Raw genomic sequence first — 18,146 nt, forward strand, 5'->3', positions numbered from 1 at the left:
TTTGTACTTTGTAGTTGTTCCACTTCTGCCACATCAAAAGTATCTTTGAACCTTTTACTTGTGCTGACTCTTTACCCATGTCTCTTTCTTCTCCTGTCTTCTATCGACGTTAGTATTGTGTTTTCTGAAGATTTCTCTCATGCACACGCCAACACGCAAAGTTTCTTTCATGCACACACACACACACACACACACACACACACACACACACACACACACACACACACACACACACACACACACACACACACACACACACACACACACATGCACGCATGCTATCTGCCTGTGTTAGAATAGCTGTTTGCGGTGATCATTGATCAAGATGAGACATTAATGATAGTGTTATTATGCACTCACGGAGTGGACAGAGTGAACCCAACACACACACACATGGAGGCTGAATATGTTAGCGTGGCCAGTGTGTGTTCTCAGGGCGTAGTTTGCAGGGTGTTGTCCTGTCCTTAAAACTTTTTCTCATGGATCACAATAGAGGAGTTGACTATAGAAGGAGGCCCCATAGCCTTTCACTGAGAAGAATACCGTCTCAATATGCACGCATGCACGCACGCGCATACACTCACACACACACACACACACACACACACACACACACACACACACACACACACACACACACACAATGCAGTGGTTTTCGCCATTACCTCAAATTTGCATGAAATGTGTACTATTTGTATCAACTCAAGTGATGGGTGAAGTATTTCCCCTATAAAGCGGACACACACAAAATGCTTGGCAATTTAATGGAACGCACAGTCTCCCCTAATTGTTGCTGCTTAAGAGGTGGGTGAAGCAGCTCAGACACACTGATGCAGTCTCCAGTGGAATGTCATGTTATTAGTGTAGATATTCACACAGACTCCCTCTGTGAAATCCTGAGTCTATCTCCAGCATTCCCTGCCTGTGTGGGTGTAAATGGTGCGTTTATGTAGGGCCTTTTCTCCAAAGCACTTTACATTATGCAGTACATTCACCCATTCACACACAAACCATGCAAGGCACCAACCTGCCCATCAGCAGCAGTTGGTTCAATTTCTAACTCATGGACACTTCAACCTTCTGCCGCCCTAACTCCGGAGTCACGCCGCCTCAGTGTGTCTTATGTTTGTGTTGCTTTACGTGTGTGTGCGTGTGCGTGTGCGTGTGCGTGTGCGTGTGTGGAAGAGTGTTGGCTGCATGTGCTGGAATCCCAGTGCCAACTGAAGCTGCTTGAATAGAGCAGGTCAGACGGAAAGGCCTTTAAAGGGGAGGGGGGGGGGGTTGTATGTGGGGTTTCCCAGTAACCTCTGTCTCAGTGACCCGCAGAGAACAGCAGCATACATCATATAGAGAGGTGGGGAGAGAAAATCCAAGAGAGTGGGGAGAGCAAGCGAGAGAGAGGGAAAGCGGGGGAGACGATGAAAGGAAGCGAGACAAGAACATGGCGGGACAGACAGACACACACAGTAAAATCCTTAGAGTTCATTTAATTCTGAAGCGTGTACAAATGAAATCAAATGGGTCCTTCCTAATGGTTCCATTTGTACACTCTGAGTTAAATTAACTCTAAGGATTTGACTGTGCAGAGACAGCAAGGAAGGCAGAGAAACAAGAAACAAGAGGGTTTATCTGTAAGAGACAAATTTATAGTGCCCGACCGATATATTATTTGACTTTTTTGATGATATCGGTATTCGCAGTTAGGCAGCCGATGTGTCCTGATTCCTGATTAGATTTAGTTTTTGCACTTAATGTTATACAGTGCAGATTTCCAAAAAACGAACTGCAGGCCGTTCATTTATTACTGCGTTACCCAGAATTCCATTCGTTTTCACCGGAAGACGGAAACGTTTCAAAAAGCGTTCTTTTAATTGTTTTATACGATCTGTGGATCGTTTCTCATAGCCAGTGGAGCTTTAGTTACTGTGAGCTGTGTTTTCTTTTTCTGTTTTTTTTCGTTCTTCAAATCATACAATCTCTTAAAATCAGCGTGAGTTTCTTTTTTGTTATTAGCGCGGTAGTTCCTGGCCAAACAGGAAACCGGTGCAGTAGTTCCTGGCCAAACAGGAAACCAGTGCATTTCCGCTTCCATTTTCCGGCCAGATGACGTCATTTTCGTGGGAAAGTCATGCTCGACAACGTTCAATATACAATATATAAATAAAAGGCTTTCGGGGGTGAAATTCATGGAGTGGGTGTTGTGAAACATTTGCCACTCACAAAAGATATACAATTTAACTTTAGTTTTATTGAAAAAGTTACCTAGCATTACTTTAATGACAAAGTAAAGTATCGGTCAAAATCAGTGATCTAGGAATCTCCAAAATCAGGCTCTACAAATAAACCCAAACCCTTTTGATTCTTGATTCTCTGCCTTCCTTGCTGAATATTTTTATACAAAAGATTGTACAAATGGGAGCCAAATGGACCGTGTCCATTTGGACCCGTAAGTGTCATTTTGGAACCATTTGGAAAAGTTTGGTTCCATTTATACACTCTTAGGAGTAAATTCAACACTAAAGAATAGTATTTTACTGTGTGCCTCTCTGTCTCTGTCCCTCCATGTCTTTTTCTCTGTCTTGATTCCATTCCATTGTCAAATCATTAAATTAACTCTAAAGAATCTACATATGGAAGGTGTGTGTGTGTGTGTGTGTGTGTGTGTGTGTGTGTGTGTGTGTGTGTGTGTGTGTGTGTGTGTGTGTGTGTGTGTGTGTGTGTGTGTGTGTGTGTGTGTGTGTGTGTGTGTGTGTGTGTGTGTGTGTGTGTGTGTGTGTGTGTGTGTGTGTGTGTGCGCGCGTGCATGTGAGAACTTTGGCCCATGTTAAAGCCATCAGTGGCAGAATTACACATGTTTATTCAGCCTGGCCTTGATGTCACCTTTAGAGTGACAGAGTGTGTGTGTGGGAGAGAGAGAAAGCTGTTTATTCGAGAGGTGTGTGAACTCCATATTGTGGATGACCCCCATTACCATAGAGCGTGGGCTGTCACTCTCTCTTCACATGTTTACCATTTTTCAACAGACCGTCTGAATCTCACTATATTCAATATTTGTATTAATAATATAACTATTGTTTTAAATTAGACTTGTTTTATTTTTTTCTGATGCAAACGCTAGGCTACCGTAGTTTATAAATCAAACTAGTGATTTCCTGCTGGTTTTACATTACATGCTGAATATTTGCTGATCGTACTGTAGGTATCAGATTGAAAAAGATGTACTGTATATCTCAGCCAGATTTTCCTAAAAACACACGATACTCAGCCAATTTTCCTAAAAACACACGATACTGTGAAATATGGTATTTGCTGACCTCGCTCTATTCTTCCCTTGCTCTCTGTTGCTGATAGATTATTCATGCGTTGGTCCATATCTCAGAGGAGAGAGCATGGATCAGATACCAGTCTGCCCTTCTAACCCTACACTTTCATTCACAGAGATGATGGGATAAAAAGATACAGGGGAAATGGGATGAGAGAGAGCGAGGCAAGCATGCTCCTACACAGCCTATAAATTATACATTTTCATTCATGGAAAAGGCAGAGATCGGGCAGGGAGCAAGAGAGAGACAGACAGACAGGGTTTCTGTTTATTTTTTTATGTCTACGCTTCTGTTCCTTTCTAAAATGATAATGGTTTTCCTGTATTTTTCCTGGTCACGTTTCGTGTCTGATCAAGTCTCAAACTTTGTGCATGATCAAGTCTCAAACTTTGTGCATGATCAAGTCTCAAACTAGAGAAGTTTGAAGTCAAACCATGCTGCGCTGAAACTGAAACACGTGTTTTTAGACCCAGGGATATTTAACTATGTTGTGCGTGTTTGTGTGTGTAAACGTGCAAAAGCATGGGATTTCAGACCTAGGCACGGCAAGCACTGATATTTAACTAATGTATAACTTGTTTTTACAGTGTTTTTTACAGGGCAGCGTGCACGAATGCAAAGATAACACTCACTGTGTGTGTGTGTGTGTGTGTGTGTGTGTGTGTGTGTGTGTGTGTGTGTGTGTGTGTGTGTGTGTGTGTGTGTGTGTGTGTGTGTGTGTGTGTGTGTGTGTGTGTGTGTGTGTGTGTGTGTGTGTGTGTGTGCGTGCGTGCGTGCGTGCGTGCGTGCGTGCGTGCGTGCGTGCGTGCGTTTAAAAGCAAGTTTTCTGCCGAAGCCGATGTGTGCAAGGTCAGCGCTACAATCAGAAAACACGAGAAAGAAGGATGGAACAGAGGAATCGATAGAGAGCTACATTACTTTAATAATAATGAAAGCTTTCATGTTAGAGAGAGGGAGAGAGATGGCAGGATGCGCCATAGAATGTCTTATGTATCATACATAGGACTACATTTATCCCAAGGGGCGGCAGTGGCTCAGGAGGTAGAGCGGCCGCTTGGGAACCAGAAGGTTGATCCCGGGCTCCCCCAGAGTTAGAGTCGAAGTGTCCTTGAGCAAGACTGAACCCCTAATTGCTCCCGATGAGCAGGTTGGTGCCTTGAATGGTTTCCTCCGCCGTCAGTGTGTGAATGTGTGAGTGAATGTAATGCACAATCACTGTAAAGCGCCTTGGATAAAGGCGCTATATAAATGCACCATTTATACCTGTTTTACTTCTATTCACCTCACTAATTCCCAGGCAGTCCAAGTCCTGAGGGCCAAGTAAGATATACCAAGGTATTACCAAGGCTTCTGGTACTGGTTGGTTGGAGGACCGGTTGTTATGGGCTCAGCTGTCTGTTCTGTGTAGACCAGTTAGACAAATAATAATAAGCTGGGAACTGGTAGGATTATGTGCAGGTCCAAATTAAATAATTCAAATGTGTGTGTGTGTTGGGGGTTGCATTGGTTTGCTGGTTGACTGATAGAACTGGGGCTGGAGAGGCGTGTGTGTCCACGCACGTGCATTCCCTTATGGGCGAGACATTAGACATTTCATTCGTTGAATGTAGGGTAGAGGTGAGCCTCATCAATTCCAATACGCATGTGTGTGTCTGTGCTGACGTGTTGAGCAGCCATCACTGCCAGGGGGAGATACATTCCATATGGGGTGTGAAAAGGGTTAGTTGGGAGTGGGGGGGGGGGGGGGGGCAGCACTCTCTCATCATTCTCTTAACGGTTTATTAGCTGTCTGCCATTAGTCACCTTGTTTAATTCAACAGCACTTGTTTAGCGCTCACATTACACCCACCCCTCCTTTAAATGACCTATATGCTCACCACCTCCTCACTGGTTTGTGTCATCATCGCAATTTATTGCGGAATAACAAGAATGTAAAGCTTACAACGCTATGTAAACCAAGACAAGTCAGGAATCAGACTAATCTCCAGCAAAAGTGCTTTTAGTTTGCTGCTACCCTAAACAGGGCGCGCTCGTAAAAGAGATCTTGTATCTCAATGGGATTTCACCTTTATAGAGGTCAAATAAATAAAAAATGTTTAGCCTCATGAACCTAATGATTTTATCTTGTTTGACAGCAGGATAGTCCAAGGGATTAGACCTGTGTTTTAAAATGGCAACGAAGATATCGCTTCATTGGCCACATAATTAAGAGACAGTGTTAGTATTATTGTAATTCCATATTGAGCCCTGACCGTTCTATAAATGAGCTTCATCTTCAGGCTTCACATTGTGAAGCGTGTCTGCTTCCTTCAGATGCTGTTTGGCATAGGAACAGATGAAAGATTGATACTGTCTGGTGGGGGGGGTGGGGGGGGGTGGAATCTCCACTCTTAATCGTGTCTGGGATTGGCGGGAGGATGTATGGATGGACGGACTAATGGACAGATAGCACTAATCCTAGAGTTGTCCTAGTTTTGGGGAGCCATCCTTAGTTTACTAGATAGAGATGTTGACCTCTGGGTCTGTCACTGTGTATATTGCTTGTTGTGCGTGCGTGCGTGCGTGTGTGTATTGTGTCGTCACTGTCCTGAGAACAATAGGCTCTCTAATGAGCGATTGGCCTTGTGTCTGCACAGATTATCTTAATACTTTACGCGTGCCAGACATGAAGATCCACGCCAAACATGCTCTGGGGCAATCAACTGGCATGGACACAACACACTCTCTTACACACACGTACAGGCACACGCACACGCACACACACTCTGTCCTAAGGGACAGATGGGAACAATTTAAGAAAATAAGAATTAATCAGAATGACTTAAAACGCATTGCATGCAGAGGAATTGATGATAGAGCATGAAAAGTGCATTATAAAACCTTATAAAAACACGTTATTAATCCAGTAGCGTGCAGTCGTGCACATGTTGACAAATGCACACACTTGTGCACCTACACAGCCCTCCAGATGTTTACAGACAGGTTCATAAAAAGCAGGGTCTGGTCGGGGCAGATATAAGGGAGGAGGGAAGAACCCTTTTTTTGGCCCACAAATTCAAGGATCATTTGCAATCCTATTGAAGCTCTGGTTGCAGCCCCCCTTCATTTGGGATGAAAAGAAATAGGGTAGCAGAAGGAGGGGCACTGGCCCTTGTGAATGTGCGCGAGACAGCGTGCATTCACTGTCTTGCATGCACGTGCATGTATGCCTACGTGTTTGCCTGAATGGGAGCCTGGCTGGGTGTGCGCGTAAATGTTGTGAGTGTGTGTGTGTGTGTGTGTGTGTGTGTACACTCACTGTGTGATAGATTGTGAGCAGATCGGACAAAGGGCGGATTGTGTGATCTATATATGCATGTGGCACAGATTCAGTGGCCATGTGCTGCCACAGCAGGCCGCGACAGAGAGAGAGAGTGCGTGTGTATGTGCTTGTGGTTACACTAGACTGAATAGAGAATAAATAATAGAGAAGTGGAAGTCAAATATTCCCAAATTCACATGCACATTGGCCAGTGCCACTACCTAGGACATAGGACACTACCTTGAAGTGTGATTTGTGACAGAGCTTGATTCACTTGCAATAAACCTCTATTCATACAGCACTTCTCAAAACAGTGTTACAATCCACAAACAATAAAACAATAAATAAGAGCAAGTGACGTTAAGTATGAACAAACGTTATGTTCTTTTGAAGCTAGAAAATGAGCGATTGCATTATTTGCTTGTCGTCTGTTTTGCACTGACTGCACTTTGCATGCAGGTGGAAACGCCGTAATCCTCTGGGAACAGCTTGTTAAAAAAACGCCAACATGTTGTTCAGAGAAATCGCACGTCTCCCTGAGAGAGGAACCTCCATGGTTTAACTAGATGCACTCATATTCCCCTGATGAGCTTTCTGTACTAGCAGAGAGACAACCATTTGAACACAGACACACACAGACACACAGAAAAAAAGGAGCGAGAGAGATGGAGCCTACACCAGTAAAACCATCAGTGTTAATGTATCCATTTTAACTTAATGAAATTGACCCTTACAGGTCCATTTGGTTTCATTGGTTTCATTCGTACACCCTAAGAGTTACTGTAAATTAACGCTCGGGATTTGACAGTGTAAGCAGAGGAGGGGGAAAGAGAGAGCGAGAGAGAACAAGAGAAAGGTTGAAGAGAGACGGATGGGATGAAATAAGTGCATCCTTCAAAGCAAAGTAACATGAGCGTGCGTGTTTCATCTAAGTACGTTTTAAAGCCCGGCTGGAGTCCTGGAGTGTAAAGAAAAAAGGGAGAGAGCAAGCGAGAGAGCGATTGATGATGGCAAATATAAGGGAGAGGCAAGCAGAACTCCTTGGTAACCAAAGCGCAGGGGAACAGAGGGGCCGCTCCTACACCCTTCCTGCTGCGTGAGTGTGTATGTGGGCGTGCTTGTGTGTGTGTGTGTGTGTGTGTGTCTCCGAGGACTGGACTGACTGCCTGAGGGAGGAGGGGGGTGGGTTGGTTGTGTTCATTTGTTTTCTGAGATAGGGGGAGAGGCTCATTGTGAGAATAGGACCCCGGCCGGCACACACACTCATTCACTCTCAGACACACTCAGAGCTTAGGCAGAATAGGCACCGTAGAGGGAGAATGTGAGCGCAAGAGGAGAGCTATCATCAGCACTCATTTGTGTGCCGTGTTCTCTCTCGCTCGTTCCCTCGCTTCGTCCGTGCTATCTGTGCCTCAAAGGGACTCTTTAAGAAGAATTATTTAAGGATAGAGAGAGACGCACCCAACCTGGAACGATGGTGTTTATCGGGACCTCGTTAAAATCTGTGATTAAATACTTCAAAAGGAAGGGTAAGAAACAATCACTTAATGTCAATACTTTTTTCTCTATGCATCATTTTAAACAACCAGCAGTTTGTTTCCTTAGAAATTAAAGTCATATTTAGATTAGGTTTGTATAATGTTTTGCTCCAATTTAATTTGTCTTTTTGGTCTGTCATTTCCTGGTAACTTTTTTTTTAATGCACTATTGACCTCAGTAATATGTTTGTTAATAACTGATAGTTTTCTTTCTTGAGTGTTCGGAGTTTTTTTCTGGAGGGACCCCCTGCCTTCAGTGAGATCAGAGACAGTTCTCTGTTGTTCCCTGTTACCTAGTAACCAAGACTTAAGGGGTTAGCTTAGCAATTAAGAGCGCTATACTAACATATAGCACTAAATTACCCAGTCAACTGTATGTTGTCTGTTGTGGTGTATTGTATTGAATTTGGACTGTGGACAAATGTAATGTTCGTCATGTTTCCAATGACCCAGTGAATTTGAGTTTGAGTTGACAGACAGAGGTATTGTATTGTGCCAGTATGTCAATAGCTTGTCAGTGTCTTTATTTTTGGCACGTGAGGAACCGTATAACCTTGTTAATGCTCACCAAGCTGCTTGTGCTTACTCTAATCTCAGGTGTATTTAGAGGCTAGCTGTCTGTGTGTGTGTGTGTGTGTGTGTGTGTGTGTGTGTGTGTGTGTGTGTGTGTGTGTGTGTGTGTGTGTGTGTGTGTGTGTGTGTGTGTGTGTGTGTGTGTGTGTGTGTGTGTGTGTGTGTGTGTGTGTGTTTGGCTGCAGTGCAGTCACGGTTGAGGTGGGACTGTTAATCATTAGCTCAGCGTTTTCACTCTCACTCCCACCACATCTTGCACATGCCTGCCCTGCACCATGCTAGCTGGTACCTGGGCTCTACTGTATAGTTCACTGGTATTGCTTTAGGAGGAGCTCTCCTGCACGCTGCTTGCACCCATAACTGTGTCACTCTTGCTGTACAAATTTATAGGTTGGGCAAGGGCTGCCTAATGCTTCATTAATTGACATGGTCAATCCATTTGGCCAAAGATATTCCAATAGTCTCATTATTTATCATATATCCTGTCAAATGGTGTGATTTTCAAAAAGGCTTGCTTGTACAAAATGGAATAAAAGCATATGGAGGGGGCAAACATGGGCTCCACTTTGAATAGTCCAGGAAAAGGCTATATATTTATAGACGGTATTTTTTTTACCAAAGCGCTTTACAATGTGCATTACATTCACGCATTCACACACCCATTGCAGAGGAAACCATGCAAGGCACCTACCTACTCATCAGGAGCAGAAAGGGGTTAAGTGTCTTGCTCAAGGACACTGTGACACTAACCGAGGGGAGCCAGGAATCAAACCAGGCAACTTTCCGTTTCCCAAGCCGCCACTCTCCCTCCCGAGCCCTCATAGTTTAAATTAGTGGTTAGAGGTGCAAATCAATATGTATTGGCTGATTGGTGACCGGACCCCGTTTAGGATTAAACCTAGATGGTGTCAATACAAAAACGGATCAATTATATTGATCTTAAATTAAAAGTATTCCCAGGCCTATATGTGATGCATCTGTGATATAATGCAATTCACACTCACACAATTCAATTCAAAGGGGCTTTATTGGCATAAGAAAACATACAATGCCAAAGCAAACGTGGAACAAAACCGTGAAAATAATGTATGTACAATTAAAAGGGAATACATAAATATGTAAACTGAGCTGTGTTAGATTAATTTAGGAATACTAACTTACAAAACCACAAAAAGTTTGTGTTTGCTCATTTTGCTGTCAGAAATAGTTATATATACCATATATACCATATTTATATATACATGCACACACTCACAGTGTGTGTGTGTGTGTGTGTGTGTGTGTGTGTGTGTGTGTGTGTGTGTGTGTGTGTGTGTGTGTGTGTGTGTGTGTGTGTGTGTGTGTGTGTGTGTGTGTGTGTGTGTGTGTGTGTGTGTGTGTGTGCTTGCTGATGTGCCTAGGAGAGCTGGGGTTGCCAGTGGACAGAGGGATTAATAGAATCCTGAGAGTCTTTCGCGCCATAGCCCACTGGGGACATTAATGTGTGGTGGAGGGGCTAGAGGGGGTCACTGTGACACTGAAAGGCCCTGATGTGGAGACTGATGCTGGGGGACAATATAGGCTTTGTGTCCATAGTCCCCATGTCCTTGGTCTGCCTACAGGCTTTGTCTGAGTCCTATTCAACCCCGTAGTCTGAGATAAGGGTGGGGGAGGGCTACCTGTGGTCTGTGTGTGCGAGAAAAAAGGAAGGGTTGCTTCAGAGAATATTTTATTACTTTTCTGAAATCAGTCGAATAAAGACTTGCTTGGGAAGGACGGATTAGACACATTCACATACTGGCACCAACAAGCCAAACAGCTAAACCAATTGAATGTTGTAATATCAAGACTTGACTCACATCCCAGTATCTGTACAGTATCTTATAACTATACTTAATCACACTGGCGTAACTAGGCTTAGTCTGTGACGCCCTGTGCACAAACTTATCAAGATACTGAAGGTCCAGTCATACAGGATGTCACTGTACAACTCATCTAGTACATTATATTTATTCATATCCCTCTGCCTACCTCTATCAGTCATGACTCATATCTTCCTGGCCATGTGTATGTGACCTCTGCAGATGTATATATATTCTCTCTGTGCTTAATACACTTCCTTACCTGCCATGTGATGTGACACTATCTTGATGTCATCTTGTTCTCAGAGCTCACGCTTGTGTGTTTGTGGGTGTGTGTGTGTGTGTATTGCTGGGTAAAACATTAACACAAATTGCCGTTATAGGCAGTGGGAAAGGCATTCCCACATTTCTCTCCTTACCGTCATTCGACCCATGACGGTAATGTAGTTCCCATGCTACATTATTATAATGGGTACAGAAGATGATCTCATGAGAAGTGTCTGCAAGCACACCAGACTAGGCATTTGTGGGGATGCTAAAAGAACTCCTATCGTAGTAGTTGGACACTCCATCTCCATGATGTTGTATTGTCACCTTTCTCTTAGTTAAACCAACATTGCTCTTAGGAAGCATTTTGTACATTTTGTTTCGGTTGCAGGCAGCCTCACTGTACATTCACTATCTCTCTCTTATCGACCCAGTAGATACAGACACCCTTGCTCTCTCACTATATCCGATGCTCTTTCGACCCAACATCAACCCCCCCCACACACACACACACACACACACACACACACTTTCTCTCTCTCCACAAGTAAACAAACGAGCTTTTTCAAGTGAAAATCTTACACACCAACATCGTTTTTTTATGAAGTATTTTGAAGGGTTTGCTCTTAGAACTACATCTGATTGATTGATTGATATCTTAATTGATCATGAAATAAAACATATGTCACATGTAAAACACATCTCTGACCCACCATATTCAAAAGGATAACGCAAAAAAAGCTTACAGCTTGTTTCCATTGCTGTCCTCAGTATGAGGTGTGTATGAGGTCATGTAGTGTGGTGCTGGTGAGTGCATGAATGAATATAGTTTGTGATGTGTTAATGTGTCCCTGGGCACATATGAAGAAGTCTCTTAGTGGATGCGTGGGTGGGGGGGGGGGGGTAGATAGGATACATCCAATACATATTTACAATATACCGCAATATCGATACAATAGTCCTTTAAAAAAAAAAGCATATCTTTTCAAAAAATACTATTTTTTTCTCTTACGTAAGCACCGTCATGATGCACTGTCATGATGGTGCCTGTAAAGTGACACTTTTCACTCACACTCAAGTGCTTGGATAACAATACAGGCATTCTGACAAGGACGGGTGCCTGCATGTCTGTTGGTCAACCTGATTTGCATTCCAAATTGGTGGGGTTACTAGGGGCTCTATCAGAATAGTACAGATAGCCTCGGGCAGTGCTGTAGTCAAGGTTTTTTCAGACTATTGTGGTTACAGAGGGTATACTATTTTTCGGTTTGAGTATACTGCGTATATAGTGTGTACTGGTAGAACACACCTCTGGCCTCGGGTAAGGTTAGGTAAGGTCGTTTGTATCCTGTGGATAAGCCTTCTAGTAGGATAACAGGTTGCAATAGGCCTGGTGTCCTTTTATTTGTGCATTGGCCACAAGCTGTGTTACTACTTTTCATTAGTTCAATATTTATAAAAACCCACAGACACAATTAACCACTTTCACTAAAAAAAGAATCCCCAAAAAGCAAAAGGAGCAGATCTACAAGCTCACAACATTGCGAACTTGTAGATAGGCTTTTCTTGGCTCTTGCTACTTTTGGATTACAAGGTTGTACAGTACAGCAAAGTAGGCCATTCATTTACAAAAAAAAAAGTTTAAATATGGAGATACAAGGTTTCTGCCCGACAGCAACTATATGCAACTGACTGTTTGATGTAGGAACAGAATTCAGAAGAAAGTGGTGTGATCAAAGAAGAGAAATCTATGTGGTAAACAGTAAGAAGAGCACCGGCCTGCTGTGCTCTCCTGGAGAGACCGTCCAGTACGCAAATGTCAACTTCAGATTTTAAGTAAAGGACAGTAAAGGTGATGTTAGATGTTTTACTGTACAGCTGCTGTTCTGTGACAGCAGCCTGGTCTGATCTTGTAGCCACTGCAAGTAGGCCTTATTTTATAACTAATGAGCCATTTCGGGGCTGACGACACAGATGATTTTTTACATTTATCAAAGCTCTTACAAACATTCTCACACTGTCCCTTGATGGCCCATTACACTTTGTGTGAATGACCCCCCAAAACACACACACACACACACACACACACACACACACACACACACACATATCCTGCTATGGCTCATTTGCACCTGTGAGGAAAGGCCCCCCACCCACAAAACACTCTCACACTCACTCTCACACACACACACACACACACACACACACACACACACACACACACACACACACACACACACACACACACACACACACACACACACACACACACACACACTCTCTCTCTTCATTAACCCGCCCCCTTCCGCCATGGTTGTTGGTTGCTCCAGAGATTTCTTCTTTTCACTGTAGTGGTCAGAGTCAGATGGAGAGTGGGACTGAGGTTGTTTAAAGTAAGGACACAGGACAGGGACACAGAGTAATACTACTATCTACTTGTATTTATGGAGATAATCCTTCATCCACGATCGCCTACTTTGGATTGGCTTCGCTCTCTGGGTAAGACAACTTTTTGGTGGGATAATTGTGGATCTGTGTAAATGCTTGATCAGGCTTGTAAATAATCGAGCATCAAGAATCAGTAAGGTTTATTTGTCACTACAAAGGGAAGTTTTGTCCGTTTTGTTTGATTGTCTGTTTGCGCAGTTATCCAAACAAGTTTGGTATGTTTACAAGGCCTGCACTTATACATTTTCAAATCATATTGTTGAGATCTTGGTATAAGTTTGACTTACTTGTTGAACAGATGTTGTTGTTTGGACAGTAGTTGCCCAAAACGACCAACAAATGGGTCACTGTGCCGCTTGTCAACGATGGCCAACAGATGAGTTATTTTGAAAACATTGATGTTTTCTTCTGTCTTACTTCAGTTTCCTACCTGTTTATTATTCTATAAAGACACATTCGCCAGTTTTTAAGTGAGAAGTAGCTTTTTGAGCTACTGAGCTGAGTTTTTCCCTCCACTATGCTGATGACCCCCCCCCCCCCCTCTCTCTCTTCTTCCCTTCTCTGAAACGGGTGGGCCACTGTGTGATGTCACGGTGAAGTGTCAGGTTGTTCGTGTTGAGACTGACACCTTGGTACAAAGCACTTCCCTCCCTCCCCCCTTTTCCTCAAACCATCACCTTTCTAATGTGTTTTAACACCTGTTTCTCGCACAGCCTAAAGTCATACTTTACTGCAGACCCATCATGATGTCCCTCTGTCTGTGTGTGTCTCTCTCTAGCGGTGTCTAACCTGGATGAGGAGAGCAAGTGGACTGTTCACTACACCGCACCTTGGCACCAGCAGGAGAACGTCTTCTTGCCAGGCAGCAGGCCGCCTTGCGTGGAAGACCTCCACCGTCAGGCCAAAGTCAACCTAAAGACCGCTCTGCGAGGTAAGACCCAGCCGTTACAGATTGACTGGATGCCGCTGCTGCCCAACAGGACTCGGACATGTCTAGTCTGACCACAGAGAAAGTGATAGGGGCTCTGTTGATGAATCAGTGTGATACGGACTATACCACTACGCGCTTATGGGGTCCAATCCTCAATGCTGTCCATCTTTACCAAAGTTCGGACCTCACATTGCTGTTTGGCTGATTCTAATGATTCTCATTTGAATGAGTGTCGATATCTTCTGATAACAGCAACAGTAATGTAGCAGTGGCCGCCACTAGCTGTAGTTTTCAGATTGTGTTGGCTCGCTGTCTAATGATAAATATTGTGATATCTTGGGGGGTGGCTGTGGCTCAGGAGGTAGAGTTGGGAATCGTAAGGTTCTCTCTCTCGATCCCTGACTCCCCCTGTGTTGGTGTCGAAGTGTCCTTGAACAAGACACTTTACTTCTAACTAAGCAAGTTAGTGCCTTCCATGGTTTCCTCTGCCGTCGGTGTGTGAATGTGTGTGTAATTGGGTGAATGTGATGCACATTGTAAAGCGCTTTGGATAAAGGTACTTTGTGGTCTTACAGTGTCAGTGTAAGACCACCATTTAATTTGTCAATAACACAAAATATTGGTGTAGCTCTCCCTTTCATGTATTAGTGCATAACCACTTAAACCCTATATGGTTGACGGGAGTCCCATAGGGCTCTATACTAGTATATTTTCTGTTTTCTGTTATTGTGGGGAAAGCTTTCGCAGAAAATAGCTGACCAACTTGCTCACAACGCGCTGCGGCGCGTTGTGAGCATGTTGGTTTCCCCACAATACCGATGCTGGGGTTTAAGTGGTTAAGTAAAGTACAAGATTTAATCTACTGACGATCATTCACACCAGAAATATACTTTGCAAAATAAGGCGAGAATACAAAAATCATGGCCAGAAACAATCTCCTTAGAAACAAAAACTATCCACCCACTGTGACAATGTATGCTAATCCATGTGAACATAATACATGGTATACAATACTGTATATGACCAAAAATCAGTGGACAGACAGCGCCCTTTGTTCCAGTGATGGGAAATCTACAATGTCATCCTAATCTAGACAATTGTATGCAGCCAATTATTGGGAACAGTTTGCAGAAGGCTGTTTCCTGTTTTAGAATGACAATCCCCCCCAGAATGACCCCCGCTCTTTCAGAAGGAGTGTCCTTCTGAAGCAGGAAACGGTCTACCACAAACTGTTGCCACAAAATTGGAAGCACACAATTGTCTTCTAAAATGTAATTATAGCTGTAGCATTAATATCTCCTTTCACTGGAAAAAAGGGCACTAATTAGAAATTCTAATTAGAAAGTGTCTACTGACGTTTGGTCTCTAATTCACACATTTTTCCATGTAATTTGTTGCCTCTCCATGCCAGCAATACGTTGCACTCGTATAAATCCAGGCATTGTAAAAACATTGAAAACGTGCAGGGTGTGTTAAGGTGCACAGCACTCCCATGTGAGACCAACCTCTTCCTGTTAGTCCAGTACGTTTAGAGAAGGAGGGGTGTCTGAAGTGTTGTCCCAACAAACAAATCGGTCGTGTCACAACACAGTGTCAGCCCTTTTACAAACTCACAGCGATCCCAGGATAAGAAGCCAGCATGCTAGAGAATCCTGGCACCTGTTTCACTGGGAATTTACACACATACACAGTATGACACGCACGCATACGCACAAGTGTGTGTAGGTCATGGTGAAAACCTGCTGTTTACATGCTCGGTGGCCATGGTGTGTCAGGACTCAGGAGATAATGAGAGAGGCAGATAAAGGTACATTGACAGAAAGATAAAAAGAGTAATAACAGGGAGATAAAAGAAAGAGAGTCAGAAAGACACAATGGAGGATGTAACCTAATGCTTTCAGAGACTGAGTCACCTCTCCTGAGATAACACAACCCCCCCCCCCCCCCCCCCACACACACACACACACACACACACACACACACACACACACACACACACACACACACACACACACACACACACTCACACTCACACTGTAGTTCTTTGTGTCCATGTCCAGTTCCTGTGTGTTGCTATACCTGACTCTGAAATATGACACACACAAGCGCATATACCATGCATTATGTCCTGCAATATTGATGTTCCCAGTTATGCACACACACACACACGCACACACGCACGAACACCACCTGGGAGGTGGGCTTTATTCAGCCCCCTCACATCCTCTATCATTACCCCCCCCCCCCCCACACACACACACACACACACACACAGAACCCCAGGGGTCCTTCTCAAAGCTGCCCGGCACAACAACAGGTGTTCAGTGAGAGTGCCTGAGCTGGCCTGTTGTGTGTCTGTCAACACCCTCCGTTTGATATGCAATTATGCAGACCTACATTTGATATGATTTTCTTAACTCAGGCCCTCTTGGTTCCTAACTATCAATAATTTAGCTGGGGACCCCCAAGAACCCCCTCAAGGACCCCTGGGGTTGTCACACCTTGTGTTTCCACAAGGTGTAGTTTGTGTTTGTAATTAACAGCAAACAGAAAGGACAGCACAGAGTGTAGTAAGTGGCTTTCATTCCCTTCTCCTTGCACATGGCGCCACCAGTCATTGCAGCCAATGGGGTGGACACGAGCATAATCAGAAGTTAGAGCAAGTGTGATATCTGTCCCGCAAACAACAATAATCAATAACCAATCAGAGAGTGATCCTCACGAACAAAGCCATATGTGCAGGCTGAGTTTCAGGGCAAGGGTAGTGGCATGGCATGTGCAGGTGACTCATGAATGTTCAGCTGGGTTGCGTAACGGCGATGCGGTCGATATGTCGATAACATTGTGGCAGAAGTACTTGCAGTTCAGTCAATGCATGTTGTGATTGAATAGTCATAGAAATGTACACAAACAGAACCACAACAGACCCATGTCAAATTTTACTTGTAAGTACTTACGTATAGTTTCAACTGCTTAGGTTCCAATTCCAAATAAATGGAAAACGCAAATGGGAATTTTACATACTATAGGCCTCATAGTTTGTTTTAAACTTTAAAACAAACTATGAGGCCTACAGTATGTCTCACATACATAGTTGTTATAACACAAAACACATATATCGATGCACCCAATTAATATTTAATCATTTACCACAAGAACGTCCTTTGTTCACAATGCTTGTCTTTTATCCATTCGATCAACTCCTGCCCAACCCTGCCCGGCAACAAGCACCAGTACCAATGAGCACTTGTGTATTCATTTGTTATATCAACCTCCAATGAGCAACACCAATCATCACTTTAGAATTAGAACTCATCATCATCAGCCTTGTTACAATTAGGGGTGTAACAGTTAATCGAACAATCAGTATAATATATAATACAAATAAAATGATCGATTTTCCAAAATAGTGAAATGAGCTGATCTACAAGCGCACAATGCATGGCATCGCGACGTGTTGGGATCTTGTAGATTGGCTATTTTCGCATTTTATGTTTTATGTTTGCTCAACACCGTTGTACAACAAAGTATACAATAGTTAATCAGACTAATTAATTTGGTTGATTATCACAAAATCTGTTATATATATATATATATATATATATTAAAAAATGTGATTCACGATTATTTGATTAATTAAAAAAGTATCACTAGGATCATCACTAAGAAGATAATTGATAGTTGCAGCCCTGGTTACAATGATCTCCTTTCCAAAGCCCTTCCACATCAGCAGCATGTTGCTATTACAGTATGTTACAGTATGTACCTATGCCAGCCCCATTAGGCCCCATTAGCTTACAGTATTATTCATGCACGGCCGTCACACTCTGGAGAGAATGGCTGTAATTAGCTACAAGGGAATACATAGATGACACATGAAAGGCACAGGGGCGTCTCAAAGGAGCACAACCATTAATAACACGT

General features: G+C 43.4%; 1 protein-coding gene across 6 annotated transcripts in view; it reads left to right on the plus strand.

Moving 5' to 3' along the window:
* nhsl1b (NHS-like 1b) overlaps positions 1-18,146 on the plus strand; it is a 126,237-nt gene that overhangs the window by 86,626 nt on the left and 21,465 nt on the right. For 5 of the 6 annotated variants that reach the window (XR_014602515.1, XM_084081749.1, XM_084081747.1 and 2 more), the window contains exon 2: positions 14,070-14,222. Coding sequence is in view for 5 of the 6 variants with exons in the window: in XM_084081749.1 (XP_083937875.1) it covers positions 14,070-14,222 (153 nt within the window). In the remaining variant the exon portion in view is untranslated. Of the gene's footprint in view, positions 1-7,911; positions 8,154-14,069; positions 14,223-18,146 lie in introns of those variants that run through there. The other variant, XM_084081750.1, reaches the window with a different exon arrangement.

Source organism: Gymnoscopelus microlampas (assembly GCF_963454915.1).
Source record: "Gymnoscopelus microlampas genome assembly, chromosome: 16".
Lineage (NCBI taxonomy): Eukaryota > Metazoa > Chordata > Actinopteri > Myctophiformes > Myctophidae > Gymnoscopelus > Gymnoscopelus microlampas.